The sequence below is a fragment of the Callithrix jacchus genome, chromosome 18 (genome assembly GCF_049354715.1).
Source record: "Callithrix jacchus isolate 240 chromosome 18, calJac240_pri, whole genome shotgun sequence".
NCBI lineage: Eukaryota > Metazoa > Chordata > Mammalia > Primates > Cebidae > Callithrix > Callithrix jacchus.
Genome location: NC_133519.1, coordinates 26997475 through 27014696, shown reverse-complemented (window position 1 = coordinate 27014696; position 17222 = coordinate 26997475). Strand labels below are relative to the sequence as shown.

Here is a 17222-nt window from a genome sequence, read left to right as displayed (position 1 = left end):
TACCTTAAAATGCAAGGTATACACAATGGACTCAACATTCAAATGTCAACATATGGAAGTCATTAGAGTCATACATTTAGTGGGAAAATCCTTTCAAGACTATGCTGCAACTTATGAACAAGAATAGCAAAATGGTGAATTCCATTCCGTAATTTTGAAAATTTATTTTAAAACCAATGCCTACCTGTTAGCAAAAGACACCAGCTAGCATCTTATTTATACTATAGATTAAAGTATTTAATGATCAATGACTGTCTTGTCCACCATTGTGGTCCCTGACACATAGTAGGTACGTACCTGGTATTTGCCAAATAAATGAATGAATGAATTAAACCTTGATGACATGCTCCTGGATTTTAAGTGTGACATGCTATGTTTAGCTAATACTTTCCTATTTCCAATTAATATAAGCATTTATTTGATACCATCATCAATTCTTAGAACTGATACCTAAACCTAAGGATGGCTTATATATTTGTTAATTATTATTCTTCAGAGCCTTACAACATCCACAGTACTAATAACAAACATTTCTTAGTACTAAGAAAAGTGCGTTTTAATGCAAAAGATTCCATTCCAGCAACTGTCTTTTTAGAGGCAAAACAGTACAGTAAAAGCACAGATGCTTGAGCCAAATTCCCTAAGACCAAACTCTAATTCCACCACTTTGGCTATATAACCTGACACAAGTTACTCAACTTGTCTATGCCTTAGTTTCCTCACCTATGGAATGAGGATGATAAAAGCAGTACCTATCTCACAAGCCTGCCACAAGGACTGAGTTCATGTACATACAGCATTTAAAACAATGACTGACAGTAGTCCATATAAAAGGACTTTTATATATGCATCAGTGATTTTTTAAACAGGGATTTTATACTTTGCACGCATGTTGTGTTTTTTATTAGTGGATAAGAGAATTATTCATTAGAGAGGCAAGAAAATTCAATTTACAATTTTTTTTTTAAATGGAGTCTCACTCTGTCACCCAGGCTGGAGTGCAATGGAGCAATCTTGGCTCACTGCAACCCCTGCCTCCTGGGTTCAAATTATTCTCCTGCCTCATCCTCCAGAGTAGCTAGCACACCACCACGCCCAGCTAATTTTTTGTATCTCTGGTGGAGACGGGGTTTCACCATGTTGGCCAGGCTGGTCTTCTGACCTCATGATCCGCCCACTTTGGTCTCCCAAAGTGCTGGGATTACAAGTGTGAGCCACTGTGCCTGCCTACAAACTTTATACATAGAGAAAGGGGGAGAATAAGGCAGCTGGGTGGGTAAAGGAGTGGGGCGGAGGAGGGAGGAGGGAGGGAGAAAGACCAGGAGGTAGGGAGGGAGAAAGGCAGTGAAAAAGCTGGTTGGGTAGGGGGATGGAGGGAAGGAAGGGAGGAGGAAAGGAGGGAGGAGGAAGGAGGGGGGGGAAAGGGAGGGAAAGAGAAAGACTGGGAGGGAGGGAGGGAGGGAAGGAGAGAGGGGGAAAAAAGCAAGGAAGGAGGGGGAAAAAGCAAACAAACAGGGGAGCTTAGGAAGCAATCTTTGTCAGGAGTGGAGGAGTACACCTGCAGAGCATGTATATGGGAGGTGGTAATGAGAGTACACCTATAGAGTATGTATATAGGGGGTGGTAATGAGAGTACACCTGCCGAGTATGCAGGGAGTGGTAATGGGAGGGGGTGGTGATGGGGGCTCTGACTTCCAGCCCTTACCTGAATAAACCTTTCAGGATTAGGAGATGGAAAGAGAGCATTCAAGACCAAGGGAGGCAGAGAGGAGCAGACAGAGTGTGCACACTGGAGGGAAGTAAGGGAGAAACAGGAGAGAATGAGAGAAAATGCTATAGAAGGCAGAGAAAGATGCAGGGACGGGAAGTCAGGAGGAAGAAGGACGATAGTGTAGCGCTTACAGCAGGAAAGAAAGAAAATCATACTATCTATCTCAATGGAAGTATATATGACTCTAATGACCAAAAAACCAAATCCATCTTGAGTTATTTGGTTTCCAACTCTTTCATCAAAATTGAAGAAAATGCCTAATGTGTTAATAGGTCATTTTTAAAAAAATTTGTGACAATAAATCAGTAAGTGCTTCTTTAGCACATAATTCCAAAGGAAGGCAAAGAAATAACTCATGTTGCTATAAAACCTCTTTCAAATCCTATCAACTTAATTAATATAAACAGGTTTCTCAAGACTCACACATTTAAAAATAAAAATTACACAAAGGAAATAGAATCTTCATCCTAGTAACATTTATAAATGCCACTTAAACTATTTGAGGAGAATGCCATTTACATACCTTGGTAAATGGCACATTCACTATAGAATTTTATGTCTAGGAGCTTATAAAATTATGTGTAACATTTAATTGATCAACTGCATATTACTGCTAATTAAATAACAATCTAGGAAACATATTTAAGACTTCTTAATCGTTAAGAGAAAATTAAGTTCAAAAGAAACTTTTAAGCGTGTCATTCCTACATACAAAGTATCACTGGCAGATCAGTTGGAATTTCAAGCATGGAAATAGGTTATAAGGATAAAACTATATATGTGATATGAAATTTAAATAGAAGTTCACAAAAAAAGGGAATGAATGAAATTTCTGGTATTGAATAAAAAGCTTACTTATATATTTTTAAATCAATGATATTAAGTAACAAACACTATGACACTTAGATTCCACTGGTTACATTTTAAAAAGAGACAAAACAGTTTTGAAGTAACCATATTTATAATACTTTAGAAATTACATTATTTTCTAAATTTTATTTACTTATTTTTGAGACCAGGTCTCTGCTTTGTTGCCCAAGCTGGGGTGGAGTAGTGCAACCATAGCTCATTACAGCCTCAAAATCTTCAGGTTCACATGATCCTCTCACCTTAGCCTCCCAAGAAGCTAGGAGAATAGCTGCATACACCTGGCTTTTTGTAGAGACAAGGTCTCACTATATTGCCCAGGCCAGTCTCAAACTCATGGCCTCAAGTGATCCTCCTGCCTCAGCCTTCCAAAGTATTAGGATTACAGCTTGCAGCCACTGCACCTGGCCTAAATTATATTCTTTACAATCACTTAAAATAATGAAGAAAAAATTTTAATACAAACTTAAAAATATGCTAGAATCATCACTTTTCAAATTTCCCATATAAGTTACACAAGCAAAATGGTTTAAAGAGCACTGCTATATAAATTGTGTGGACCAGCCCTCTACCCATTAGACATGAAAGGTCTTAACCTATCAATTAAGTAGGTGCAAGGATGCCAAGAACATCTCCAAATCATACAACATATGATCAATTACTTTACCAGACTAAGAGGAAATCTGAAATCATTTTAAAAGGCTCAAAATCTTCTTAACCTAATTAGAAACTGTAGCCATTATGCAAATCATGCCAACTTAAGCTAAAGCAATGAAATAACTTAAAAGACTTTTTTTCTAAATATAGAAAAAGACAAGTGGTATTCTTCTTTCAGGAACATATGGATAAACACATCTCGATGACACTCCTCTGAGCCAACAGAAGACAGTCTCTACATACCTCCTGTAAGAACCTTAGGATGTGGCTACCACTGAACAAAGGCCAAGGCTAGAAGAGGTGATCAGCAGAAAAACACAAACAGATGTATCAGGATGAAATGTTATTTCCATGGTTGACAATATAATCACATTGAAAGATGCACTAGAGGTCACTGTCAAGATAATTTCTAGCTTAAAAAATCAGTAATTGGGCAGGTCGCGTGGCTCACGTCTGTAATCCCAGCATTTTGGGAGGCCAAAGCGGATGGATCATGAGGTCAGGAGTTCCAGCCCTGTCTGGCCAACATGGTGAAACCCCATCTCTACTAAAAATACAAAAAATTGGCCAGGTGTGGTGGTGTGCACCTGTAATCCTAGCTACTTGGGAGGCTGAGGCAAGACAATCATTTGAACCCGGGAGGCAGAGGTTGCAGTGAGCCAAGATCACACCGTAGTACTCTGGCCTTGGTGGCAGGGCGAGACTCCGTCTCAAAAAATAAAAATAAATAAAAATTAAAAATTAAAAAAATTAGTAATTGGGCCAGGTACAATGGCTCACACCTGTGATCGTTAATGCTCTGGCAAGCTGAGGCAGGAGGATCATGGAGCCCAGGAGTTTGAGATCAGCCTGGAAAAAACAGTGAGACCTTGTTTCAACAAACCAACAAAACAAAACAAACAAAAACAAACAAAAATAGCTGGGTATGGTGGTGCATGCCTGTAGTCCCAGCTACCTGGAAGGCTGGTAAAAGGATCACTTGAACCAGGGAGATCAAGGCTGCAGTGAGCCAAGATTGCACCACTGAGTTTCAGCAGGTGACAGAGATGCTGTCTTTAAAAAAAAAATCAGTAAATGTAACTTCACTGTTCACTAGGTACATATATTTGAGAATATATAAGTCTGGGCACAATGACTCACACCTGTAATCCCAGGACTTTGGGAGGCTGAGGCGGGAGGAGGATCACTTGAGGCCAGGAGTTCAAGACCAGCCTGGCCAACATGGTGAAATCCCCACTCTACTAAAAATATAAAAATTAGCCGGGTGTAGGGGCACACACCTGCTATTTCAGCGACCTGGGAAGCTGAGGCAGGAGAATCGCTTGACCCTGGGAGGAGGAGGCTGCAGTGAGCCAAGATCACACCACTGCACTCTAGCCTGGGCAATAGAGCGAGACTCTCTGTCTCAAAAAGAAAGAGAATATATATAATGTAGGGGATCACTTTCCAGCTTAAACAGTAGTATATTTTTATATTCTTTCCACACTAATATACAACTCTCTCTCACTAGAAACTCATAAAACAGAATTTCAAACTTGTGAACTAAGGAATGTTGCCTGAAAAATTTAGTAAATACCAAAATTTTCAAAAACATCAGATTCCTTTCTATGTTTAACCACTCCAAAAGAATAAGTAGCTTTCCAAAGTTATGGCAACAGAAAAATCATAGTGTTCTTGAGTGACCCTAGATTCCACAGGGCAGCATCAATCCAAATTTACAATAAAAATAAATAAAATTTATTTATTTGTCCTCAGGGACAGAGGATTTTGTACTACAGGACATGGGTTCCCCATTTAGTCCTGCAAGGTGCCATGCCACTCAATTGTTCTCTTTGTTCTTTTCCTAAGTTCCTTCATCACATTTGCCATAAAACTTTAGTCACTTAGAAGAATTTGTCATTCCAGCAGAAAATCTTCAGTATAATTCCTTTAGGACCCCTTTCTGCTATGTAATCATCCAGTGATTTTCCTTAATAAAAAAAAATTATAGTGAAGAGTAACAGAGAAAAAACAATTGTAGCTAAGGCACTTTTAGAGCAGAAATAAAAAAGAAAACCACAGCTGAATACATTCAAATTCATAATTTATTATAAAACATCATTTGAGCTAAAAATCAAACTGCCACCAAAGCAGTAGCAGGTCAGAATCTAATACACACTCTGACTCTGAGTGTTTAAATTTAAGAACTGATCTTTCTGATATACAAACCCAATAGTGCCCTACTTAATGCCTGCCCATACCTGAAAATTAATCTTTAGCTTATTATTCATTCCTAAAACACTCAGACTAAAAGTTTCCTACAATATCTTAAGATAGTTAACATGCAGAATTTTTATGATATTCACAATTGTCTCTGACTAGTTATTATTTCTGATTATTTGTTATTTACACTTAAGGATTCCCTATTCATGTCTCTCTTCTCTAGTTCTTCGCACTCCTCTCTCAAAAGTTCTATTCCGTGTATTCCTTCCCAAGTTCTTAATTTTTAATTGCCTCCCTAGTTCAGATTCTTTTCACCCACTCACTCCCAACTTAGGAATCATCACACCCAAGTTTTTTTGTCCCCTCCCCTCAATCTTCAACAAACCTGGGTTCCCTCTACCTATGGTCTTTTTCACTTCCGCCCCAAAAGCAGAAACAGTAGCAATGTACAACAGCTCACAAGGAGACCTCATGGTGTTCAGAACCGCTGCCATTTTTGTTAAGCCTCACATCCAGTCCTGTCACCTACATCAGCAGTTCCCAACCTTTTTGGCACCAGGAACTGGTTTCATGGAACAAAATTCTTCCAGACCGAAGGCGGGTGGGAGGGATGGTTTCACGATGTAACTGTACCCGCTCAGATCATCAGGTATCAGATTCTCATAAGGAGCATGCCACCTAGATCCCTTACATACCCAGTTCATGATCCGCTTCATACGCCTATGTGAATCTAATGCCCCCACGAATCTGACAGGAGACAGAGCTCAAGTGGTAATGCCCACTCACCTGCCAGTCCCTCACCTCCTGCTGTATAGTCCAGTTCCTAAAAGGCCACAGACTGGTACCAGTCCATGGCCCAGGGGTCCCTGAGCTACAAAATAATCTAAAAGTTGCATCAATTTCTTCAATAAAACTTAAAAATAATAAAATACTAACAATATATAGAATCTCTGTCCCAACCCAAGAAGAGGAAAGCACTGCAGTACGTAGTAGAGAGAGACTGGCTTACCACTAAGGTAGGTTTTCTGAATAAATTAGTGCTAGCACACAGTTTTGGGGATCAAAACATTTTTTAAAATAAAAATCATTACAAAGACTCACCCAAGAAATTAGGATACAGATGGTCAATATTGTCCACAACATAGTTACACTTGGGACATCTATTATTGTCCTCCAAACTCTGATGAATACACTTGTAGCTATTAGTAGGGGGGGAAAAAAAAGGCTTAATTAAATCAATGAAAAATTAATAAACTAGTCACAAAATAATGACTATTAGTCTTCTATTCTTCATTTTCAACATAAGTAATCTAACAAATTTATTTCTGTTTGTATTTTTACATTATCAACAGGATATACAGGGCACTTCCAGGGTGAACAGTACACAAAAGTTATTTCAAAATAAACTCAAATAACAAAGCTACCGAATACAAATTTAAAAAGCTGTATTCACTAAACTTTAAATTTATGCAATTTAAATAGTTCATAACAACACCAGAAAAGCAAATACCTACAGCTCAGTTAAGCAGACTATTCATATTACTGACATGCTAATACCCTTAATACTCAGAGTTTATTCAAATAAAAAAGAGAAACAGAAAACTCAACCAAAGACAAAAATTACTCAATAAGCATGAGAAAACCATTATCTTCACTAGTCACAAAAAGCTCATTTAAAATCATATACTAGATGTTATCAATCAGAATGGAAAAAAAGAATACTGCCAGTAAGGTTAAAATAGCTCACGCCTATAATCCCAACACTTTAGTAGGCAGAGGCAGGAAGATCACTTGAGACCAAGAATTCAAGACCAGCCTGGGAAACATAGCAAGACTCCATTACTACAGAAAATGAAAAAATTAGCCAAGTATGATGGCATGTGCAGCTACTTGGGAGGGTGAGACAGGAGGAACCACTGAGCCCAGGAGTTCAGGGCTGCAGTGAGCCATGATTATGCCAGTGCACTCCAGCCTGAGTGACAGAGTGATACCCTGTCTGAAAAAGGAAACAAAGATAAAAGAAAATACTGTCATAGTTAAAGAGTACATGTGGATATGAACAACCGCAGGTACTGTTACAGAAAATGTTAACCAGCACAACTTTCCCAGAAGGCAAATTGCAGGAAAAATCTTAAGGTTATACATTCCCTTTTGACTTGATTTTACTTCTAGGGATTTATCCTAAGGACATATATATTGAGAAGGGTGTTCAATACAAGGTTATCTGTAAATAGCAAAATAAAATAGAAGCAACCTAAACACTAAGAAATTGACTAAATAAATTTGTATCAATCCAATGCGATGCTATACAGCAATCTAATAAAAATTATACTGTAATTTGTATGCCATAAAAATAATCTACTCATAGTTAATGCTGGAGAACTGTCATTACAGAAAATTTTCCCTTTCATTATATATTTCTATAATGTTAAACCTTTTACATTTGTACCTCCTTATAATAAAAAGAAACTCCTTAAATTATTTTTCAACCAAATTATGGAAAAGTATCAAACTGATATGAGAAAAAAATGTTACTATACATACTGCTGAGTAATAATGACAATCTATAACATAGTGTATATAATAGAATCCCATTTCTCTTTAAAAAAGTATATATGTGTACATTTGAAATAAACAATAAACAGAATCCTCACAAGCTAACAGTATTTGTCTCTGGGTCATATAATTATGGGAAATGGTTTCTTTGTAGATGTCTTTAATTCAAGTTTCTATAGTGAATAAGTATTATTGCTAAACCTCAAGAAAAAAATGATTTCTAAGAAATTACAAAGGTGATTTATAAAGATCATTCCTACAGAGAAAGACCTCTTTTATTGTGTATCCAAATTACTATAAATTTCTTAAGCTTTGTAAACTGAAGCTGATTTTTATATCCACTTACCTTCCCTCTCTACCTTAACAAAATACTAAATAAAACAAACAAAAATATAAAAACCTACATCCACCAGGTTTCGCCCTTCTGGTTATCAACTACTTTCACATCTCACATTTGTTACTTTTAAGATAAGTAAAAAGGAGGAAGGTGTGAAAAAATCACAGTAACAGCGGTCTTCGGCAAATCACAGGGGCCTAAAGACTGAGGCAAATGCCAGGCACATAATGGATACGCAAATATCTACTGAACAAATGACTTGCACAATGTTCCAAAAACAATATAATCACCTCTTGCAACTATAACGAGGCTAGGATTACCAAAATCACAAAATATGCCTCATATATGACTGAAAATTACTACACGGAAATTTCACTGAAGGAAATGACATACTCAATGTTTTATTTTCATTTTTATTACAAGGAAGAAGCATAATGTAGGCATGCGAATACAATAGACTAAGAATCACAACATGAAGAAATTTATAGTCTTCTTAGAAAAAAAGGAAATGAGTTAACATTACTAGGAAATATATGCAAAATTTAAACCATTTTTTAATCAGCAGCCTGGGCAACATGGCAAAACCTTGTCTCTACAAAAAAAAAAATTACAATAAATAAAATAGAATACAAAAATTAACTGTGTCTGCTGCTGTGTGGCCTATGGTTCCAGCTACTTGAGAGACTGAGTATACAGTGGGCAGAAATTATGCCACTACACTCCAGCCTGAGAGACAGAGTGAGACTGTCTATAAAAAAAAAAAACACCAGCAAGTTTAACAAAACAAGTCATGAAGGAGGAAAGACTCTCCAAGGTTATTAAATATGAGACATGCCGGGCTGGGTGAATCTGCTCATGCCAGTAATCCCAGCACTTTGAAAGGCCAAGGTGGGCGGATCACTTGAGGTTAAGAGTTCAAGACCAGCCTGTGAAACCCCATCTCTACAAAAAACACAAAAATTAGCTGGGCATGGTGGCACCCACATGTAATCCCAGCTACTCGGAAGGCTGAGGCAGGGGAATTACTTGAATCTGGGAGGCAGAGGTTACAGCAAGCTGAGATTGTGCCCCTACACTCCAGCCTAGGCTAGAGGGTAAGACTCTGTCTCAAAAAAAAAAAAAATACATACATATATATTTATTTATTTATTTTAATTAAAAAAAAAATAAGGCCAGGTACTGTGGCTCACACCTGTAATCCCAGCACTTTGGGAGGCCAAGGTGGGCAGATCACTTGAGGTCAGGAGTTTGAGATCAGCCTGGGCAACACAAAAATTAGGTGGGCATGTTGTCGTGCTTTTAGTCCCAGCTACTCAGTAGGCCGAGGCAGGAGAATTGCTTGAATCCAAGGGTGTAAGTTGCAGTGAGCCAAGATCATGCCATTGTACTCCAGAGCCTGGCGACAGAGTGAGAATCCATCTCAAAAAAAAAAAAAAAAAAAAAAAAAAAAATTAAATAAATAAATAAAGTTAAGAGATGGATTGACAGGTAAGCAGAAGGAGAAAATTATGGGTTTTAGCAAATAACTTTTGTTTAAAAATAAATGACAGAAAAGGCACACATGACAAGAATAAGCTAAGTTGTTCAGTCAGAGAGGAGTTTGTTAGGCAGGGTGCAATGGCTCATGCCTTCAATCTCAGCACTTTGGGAGGCTGAGATGAGAGGACCGCCTGAGCCCAAGAGTTTGCAACCAGCCCAGGAAATATGGTAAAACCCCATCTCCACAAAACTTTTTAAAATTAGCCAAGCATGGTGGCAGTGATGCCTGTGATCCCAGCTACTCAGGAGGCTGAGCCAAGAGGATTGCTTGAGCCCAGGAGGTCGAGGCTGCAGTGAGCCGTGTTCATACCACTGCACTCCTGCCTGGTGACAGAGCAACACCCAGTCTCAGAAAACAGAAAGAAAAAAATTTTGTCAATATATAAGAAATTATTCCAAAATCTAGTCGAAAATCTTTTCTTTAGCATCCTAATCATATTCCACCTTCGTAGGCTTACTGCCACACTCTCTCTCACAGACTCAAAAATTGGGACATAGCTGGAAGTAACTATCCTCAGTACAATAGTTCAAGTGGTTTTTCTGCATTGGACTTGATAATATCCATTTATATTGTAAAATTAAAGTACATCAAATTACATACCACTGTATACAACTTAAGTGACAACAAGATGCATCAAATGTATCGTAGAGCATCTACTACTTAACTACCAACCCAGAGCAGACCTGCCTTAGTTTGAGAAAGAGTTACTATTTTATCTTGTGCTTATCTCTGTATGTGCCTATCAGCCCTTCTTCTATTTGGTCGTTAAATGCAAGGATTTGTTTTACCCTCTGTACCCTTAATGTTTAGCACGATATCCTGTTAAAAGAATTTAAACTCAGTACATGTTGAATGCATGAAAGAAGAGATATAGCCAGGAAAGCAGCATACATCTAAGTATCTAGATCAGTTACTTAACAATAGGTGGGCATAATAAAGCGGTAAAGACATATCTTGGAATACATATCTTGGGTCCATCTGAGAAATTTTCAATTTACTCACACTGCAACTCTTAAAATAATAATTTTAATTCTGCTGATATAAAAGGGTGCCTATTTTCTCTATTAAGAATGCATCTGCTAATAAAAAAGGCATATTTCTCTATAGATGTATATCGTTGTCTGTTTCTTCTACTATTTATATACTTGCTAACCAACATAAATATCTTTTTCTATCTGTGTAAACAAGGATGAGTACATATAGAAAACTGCGAGTAATCAGAAAATTCTAGAAAAAGAATGAACTATACAAGAACAGCTAGGACAAATCAGAACCAATCATCACATCTAATAACCAGGTGTAAGACCATACCTGTATCAGTCCCAAAGCAAGACACACACGACCAGAATTTCATTGGCAATACAGAGCAGAAAGTGATTTGTGAATCATAATCATGTCAATACAATGATATACTAGAAAACAAGGATTCAAGAAAGCAAGATGGCCTAAAACTGGTAAAAAGATTCTGAAAGAATACCTAATCACTCCTTTTACCTGTGATAACCTCTGAAGAGGCAGGCAAGAAAGACTAGATAAAGGTAGACATTTGTATTTTATGTTACATCTTCCTGTACAATAAGAGTTGCTTTTTAAAGAAAGAATATACATTGCTGTTATCATTTTAACACTTTATAAGAAAGAATATAGATAACACAAGCTAAGAAAGTGAAGTTTATTTAAAGCTTTTTAAGTGACTAGCAAAGGGAATACACCTATCACCAAAGCATCATACTCCAGATGAAATGAAAGATCTTATAGACTAGTGTTAATAACCAATACTCTTCATGATGATTGGATATCAATTTGCCAGATATCATATCCAACTTTAGCATTAAAGTTATGGGCCTGATTTCAACAAGAATTAGAATATATGGAGTATTAGAACACAAGGAATACTAAGGCTAAAATAATATGCCAACAGAATAGGTAAAAAAAAAAATAAGCAAAAATCATGAAAAATACACATATTATACTTCCATTAGGATGCCTACTATCAAAAAAACAGCAGAAAATAAGAGTTGGCAAGGATGTGGAAAAACTGGAACTCTTATGCACTGCTGGTGAGAAACTGGAACTCTTATAGCAGCTTTTATAGAAAACAGTATGGCGGTTCCTCAAAAAATTAAAAACAAAATTACCACATGATCCAGCAATTTCACTTCTGAGTATACACCCAAAAGAACTGAAAGCAGAGTCCCAAAGAGATGTTTGTATATCCATATTCACAGAAGATTATTTACAATAGCCAAAAGGTAGAAGAAGCTACCCTAGTGTCTACTGATAGATGAATAACCAAAACGTAGTATATACATACGATGGAGTATTATTCAGCCTAACACAGGAAAAAGAATTCTGACACATGCTACAATATTGATAAACATTGAAGACATTATGCTAAGTGAAACAAGCTAGTCACAAAAAGACAAATACTTCCACTTATTCAAGGTATCTAGAGGAGTCAAATCCATATAAACGGAAAGTAGAATAGTGGCTGCCAGAAGCTGCAGGGAAGGGGAAATGGGAAATTACTGTTTAATGAGTGCAGAGTTTCAGTTTTGCACAAAAAGTTCTAGAGATCAACTGTACAATAATCTGAACATACTTAACACTGCTGCACTGTTCACATAACTGTGGTTAAAATTATATATTCCTCCAAGACTAAGGAACCAGAAAAAAATACATAAAAAATATAAATTCAATATAATGTGAATTCTACAATTAAAACAATTTTTTTAACATATGAGTTAATGTGCCATGATATAATGTAAAGATAATGCTGAGCAAAGTGTTAAAGAAAAGAACACAGAACTTTTAAATCCTCTATCCTTTTTCCATGACCTTCTTAGCCTGCTTCACTGCGTTCTCCAACCTATTCCCACAAGTAACTAATGCTTCATGGTTGGTCCTGATTGCCCAGCATCACTAAGAATAGCAGTCAAAAGTTCTTATTAACATTAATTAATGCAGAAGTTTTCAAATCCATTGGTAAGGCCTAGGGTAAGTCTAAATATTTGAAAGAAATTATGCATCATACGTACGTTAACTGCCTTAAACTGCCAGATCTACAAAGACATATGTCAAGAAAAAAATATGACAGTAAGATAATCAAAGTTGGTTTAAAACACGTAACTTCTTATTGGCTACATTTACAGATAAGTTTTAAAATGCCAAAAGACTATTTTACTCCATAAAATTGTCTTACCAAAAGCTGTGGCCACATTTTGTCATGTATGCTTCTTCAATCATATCAAAGCAGATGGGGCTAAAAAGAAAATAGAAAAATAATTGATATATATTTTTCAAAGTAGAGTGATTACAAACTGGAAAAGGCTAGTAATAATAATGAAATCATATTTCAATATAATAATGAAATCATATTTATAGATATATTTGAGTGACGTCTTCAAATATCCTATCGATAAGAGATGAAATTTCTGTTGAATTAAACTTCAGGGTCATTGAGCTTCAAAATGAACTCAATAAGTAAATGAAAATGGTTCCAATATTTTAACACCATTCATAATTTGTAATAGTATAATGCACTCACCAGAGCCCTTAAGAAAGTTCTACCATTGTTTTCTACCATTATCTGTACTCAAAAGCACCTACCTAGACCTGGTAAATACTCTTTTCTTCCTATCCCAAAGAAAGCCAATTCCTTGACTGATAAATTAATACAATTCCAGTTTTGACAATGTTTGTAGGTAATGATGACAGTAACAATTTATTAGCTATTTAAACAAAATGAACTATATACATTAAACTCACAACATATATCAACTAACAGTATCAATAACAAAGTGAAATAGTTACCTATTACTAGACACAGTTTATAGATGGGGGAACAGAGGCAGAGAGCTGTTAAAGTCGCACAGCTAGGCCGAGCATGGTGGCTCACGCCTGTAATTCAAGCACTTTGGAGGCCAAGGGGGCGGATCACCTGAGGTCGGGAGTTCAAAACCAGCCTGACCAACATGGTGACACCCCATCTTAATTAAAAAAAAAAAAAAAAAAAAAAAAAGTCACACAGCTAAGAAGTAACAGAGTCAAAATTCAAAATTAGGTCTATGTTCTTAACCACTTGTTCTATACTACTTTTTGATACTTGAGGTAAACACCAATTACAATTTTCTTCTCTTTTCTTTGCCTATAAAGAATAAAAAATGAATACTCAAAATCCCAGCCTATTTTGTACTACGGATTTGCCAGATGACATCATTTTGACCAATGAAATATAGGCATCAATTTCTAATGGGCTACCATCTACAAGGACAAAATTGCAAAGCCTTGTAAAAAGACATTTCATTTTATCCTTCCCTTTTCTTCCTTACTAAAATTCTGATGTAGTGTCCAGAGATACAACAGCCATCTTCTGACCTGAAGACAAAAACCTTAAGCTAAGAAGACAGGATACTGGTTTCTGGATGAAATCCTTGAGCAGCTGCATCAACCTTGGATTGCCTCCTCTGGACTTCACATTACATGAGAAAGGATATCTTCACTCGCTTATGTCAATGTTTATCAATTTTCTCTTACTGGCATACAAATCCAAATCCTTACTGATGGTACAATGACACTTAAAACTGCAACTGAAAATGCACTCACTCCTTCAAGAAAAACTTCTTGGGCACAAACACTATCCCTTAGAATATAAGAATGTAAAGTCTAATGGCAGAGTCAAATATGTTATAGATGATTACAACGCAATGTGAAAATATATATAACATATACAATAATGATAAATACATAATAATAAGAGGACATAGTGGCTACAAAGAGACCCACAGAAAAGAAAACTTGAGATTTGGGGGTCAGAGCAGGGGGAAGGGCAAAAAAGAATAAACCAATCAATTCACTGAATATGTCAGGAGCTATTTAATAGAAAACAATACATACCTAATTGGTAGCATTTTGAGAAAGGGATATTTCAATGTTTGAGTATCCTTCGAGTATGTCACTGCTAAGACATACAACACCTCTATGCAAATTTTTAAAAGGCACTCTCATAGCCTGGGCAATATACTGAGAACTCACTTCTACAAAAAAAATAAAAATAAAAATAAAAAGCCTAGCAAGCACAGGGCCACACGCCTGTAGCCCCAGCTACTCTAGCTAGTCCCGGCTCCTCTAGAGGCTGAGGTGGGAGGATCGCTTGAGCACAGCACAGCAGGCAGAAGCTGCAGTGAACAGACTGTGCCACTGTACTCAAGCCCAGGTTACAGAGCAACACCCTCTCTCAAAAGGAAAAGTGAAAAAAAAGAGCACCTCAGAAAACTAAGGAATGTGTTAAGGACTTTAGCTTTTCAATTGAGTAAAAGAGTAATTTGCTGGTGGATTTGGAAAAGAGGAGTGATGTGATTTGACAAGTGATGAACCACATCATTCTACCTGCTATGCTGAAAAGAAGACTAAAGGGAAGCCAAGTATAGAAATGGTTATGGAAGCTATCATAATCCAAGTGAGAAATGGTGCTGAAATGGACTAGGGTGGTGGCAGTGGGGTTGATAAGAAGTGGTCAGATTCTAGATATTTTGAAAGTAGAACTATGGTTTGCTCATAGATGTTGGGTATCAAACAAAAATCAATGAAGGTTTCTGGCCTGAAAACTGTAAGAAATTACTAAAGGTTTACTTCACAGAGCTCCATCATCCATTAGTTTATTTAAAAGCAAAAAAGAAAAAGCAGGAGTATAGTATATGTCATGTCACACAATGTGTCGCACTAATACTAAATGTTACAGTACCTATAAATTACTATCAAATCAGTTCAAGCTATTAGCTTTAAAGAAATGTATTCTGAACAATGAGTGAATTAAAGGTCTACATTCTTTTTTTTAAAGACAGCGTCTCACTGTTACCCAGGCTGGAGTGCATTGGCATGATCATGACTCATTGCAACTTTGACTCAGGACATCTCTCTTTCCTCAGCCTCTCAAGTAGCTGGGGCTACAGGTGCATACCACCACATATAGCTCAAATATATATTAATGTCTATAATGCAGAGACAGGATCTCCTTATGTTGTTCTCATACTCCTACCGCTTTGGCCTCCCGAAGTGTCGGGATTATAGGCAAGAGCCACTATTCCTGGATGAAATACTAGTTTTGTTTTTTTTTTTTTTTTTTTTTTGAGATGAAGTTGCTCTTGTTAGCCAGGCTGGAGTGCAATGGCACGATCTCGGCTCACTGCAACCTCCGCCTCCTGGGTTCAGGCAATTCTCCTGCCTCAGCCTCCCGAGTAGCTGGGATTACAGGCACGTGCCACCATGCCCAGCTAATTTTTTAAAAATTTTTAGTAGAGACGGGGTTTCACCATGTTGACCAGAATGGTCTCGATCTCTTGACCTCGTGATCCACCCGCCTCGGCCTCCCAAAGTGCTGGAATTACAGGCTTGAGCCACCGCGCCCGGCAAAATACTAGTTTTTTAACCACAGTTAAAGGCCACAGCTTTCAAGAAAACTGAAATTAATCCTAGCTATGCTATCTACAGCTTTGTGACTTTGAGCAAGTCTCTCTGTTTCTAATTATTTGTATAACAGGGATGATATTTATATAATAGAATCATTACACAGATTAACAAGATATCTATGAGGTGCTCAGTACAATGCCCGGCAAACAATATTCACTAAGTGGCGGAATACACCAAAAAGAGAAAATGTGAGAAAATATACATCAGTAATAGGACTGGTGCTACGGTCTGATATTTGTGTCTGCCTAAATTTCATATGTTGAAATCTTAACCCCAAGGTGATATTAAAATATGGGCCTTTGGGAGATTTTTTAGGTGAGGGCAGAACTCAGATAAATAGGATTAGTGCCCTTACAAAAGAGGTCTAAAGAAATTTTATCCCAACTTCATCCATGTGAGAACACAGAGGGCAGGCATTGTCTGTGGATCAGGAATTTAGCCAGACATAAAAATCTCCCATACCTTGATCTGAACTTCCCAACCTCCACAAACATGAGAAATAAAGGTCTGTTGTTTTTAAGCTACCTATTTTATGGCATTTTGTTATAGCAGTCTATACAGACTATAATACTTAGGAAGGGTACTAGCCACCCAAGTCAAAAACTTAAAGAATTCCTGTCAGAAATAGGTAGAATAGAATAAGAAAGGTTGACCAATTACTTCCCTTCCCAAGAAAGGGATGAAAAATCTCAGAAACTACAGAAATAGAAAGGAGAAACTAATGAAATACAATTCTTTCCAATTATGAAGAACAAGAATATACCAGTTGTAGGTTAAGGGAAAAAAACTATTCATTTAGAATACCAATCCATTCAGGATCCCTG

At 37.0% G+C, this 17222-nt stretch overlaps 1 protein-coding gene across 7 annotated transcripts in view; it reads right to left on the bottom strand.

The window, feature by feature from the left end:
- The window catches only part of COP1 (COP1 E3 ubiquitin ligase), a 229676-nt gene that overhangs the window by 196919 nt on the left and 15535 nt on the right, over positions 1 to 17222 (bottom strand). For 6 of the 7 annotated variants that reach the window (XM_002760336.5, XM_008984964.4, XM_008984965.4 and 3 more), the window contains exons 2-3: positions 13133 to 13192; positions 6599 to 6696 (exon numbers count right to left, since the gene is read on the bottom strand). In XM_002760336.5, coding sequence (XP_002760382.3) covers positions 6599 to 6696; positions 13133 to 13192 — 158 coding nt within the window. The remainder of the gene's footprint in view (positions 1 to 6598; positions 6697 to 13132; positions 13193 to 17222) is intronic. The other variant, XM_078356260.1, reaches the window with a different exon arrangement.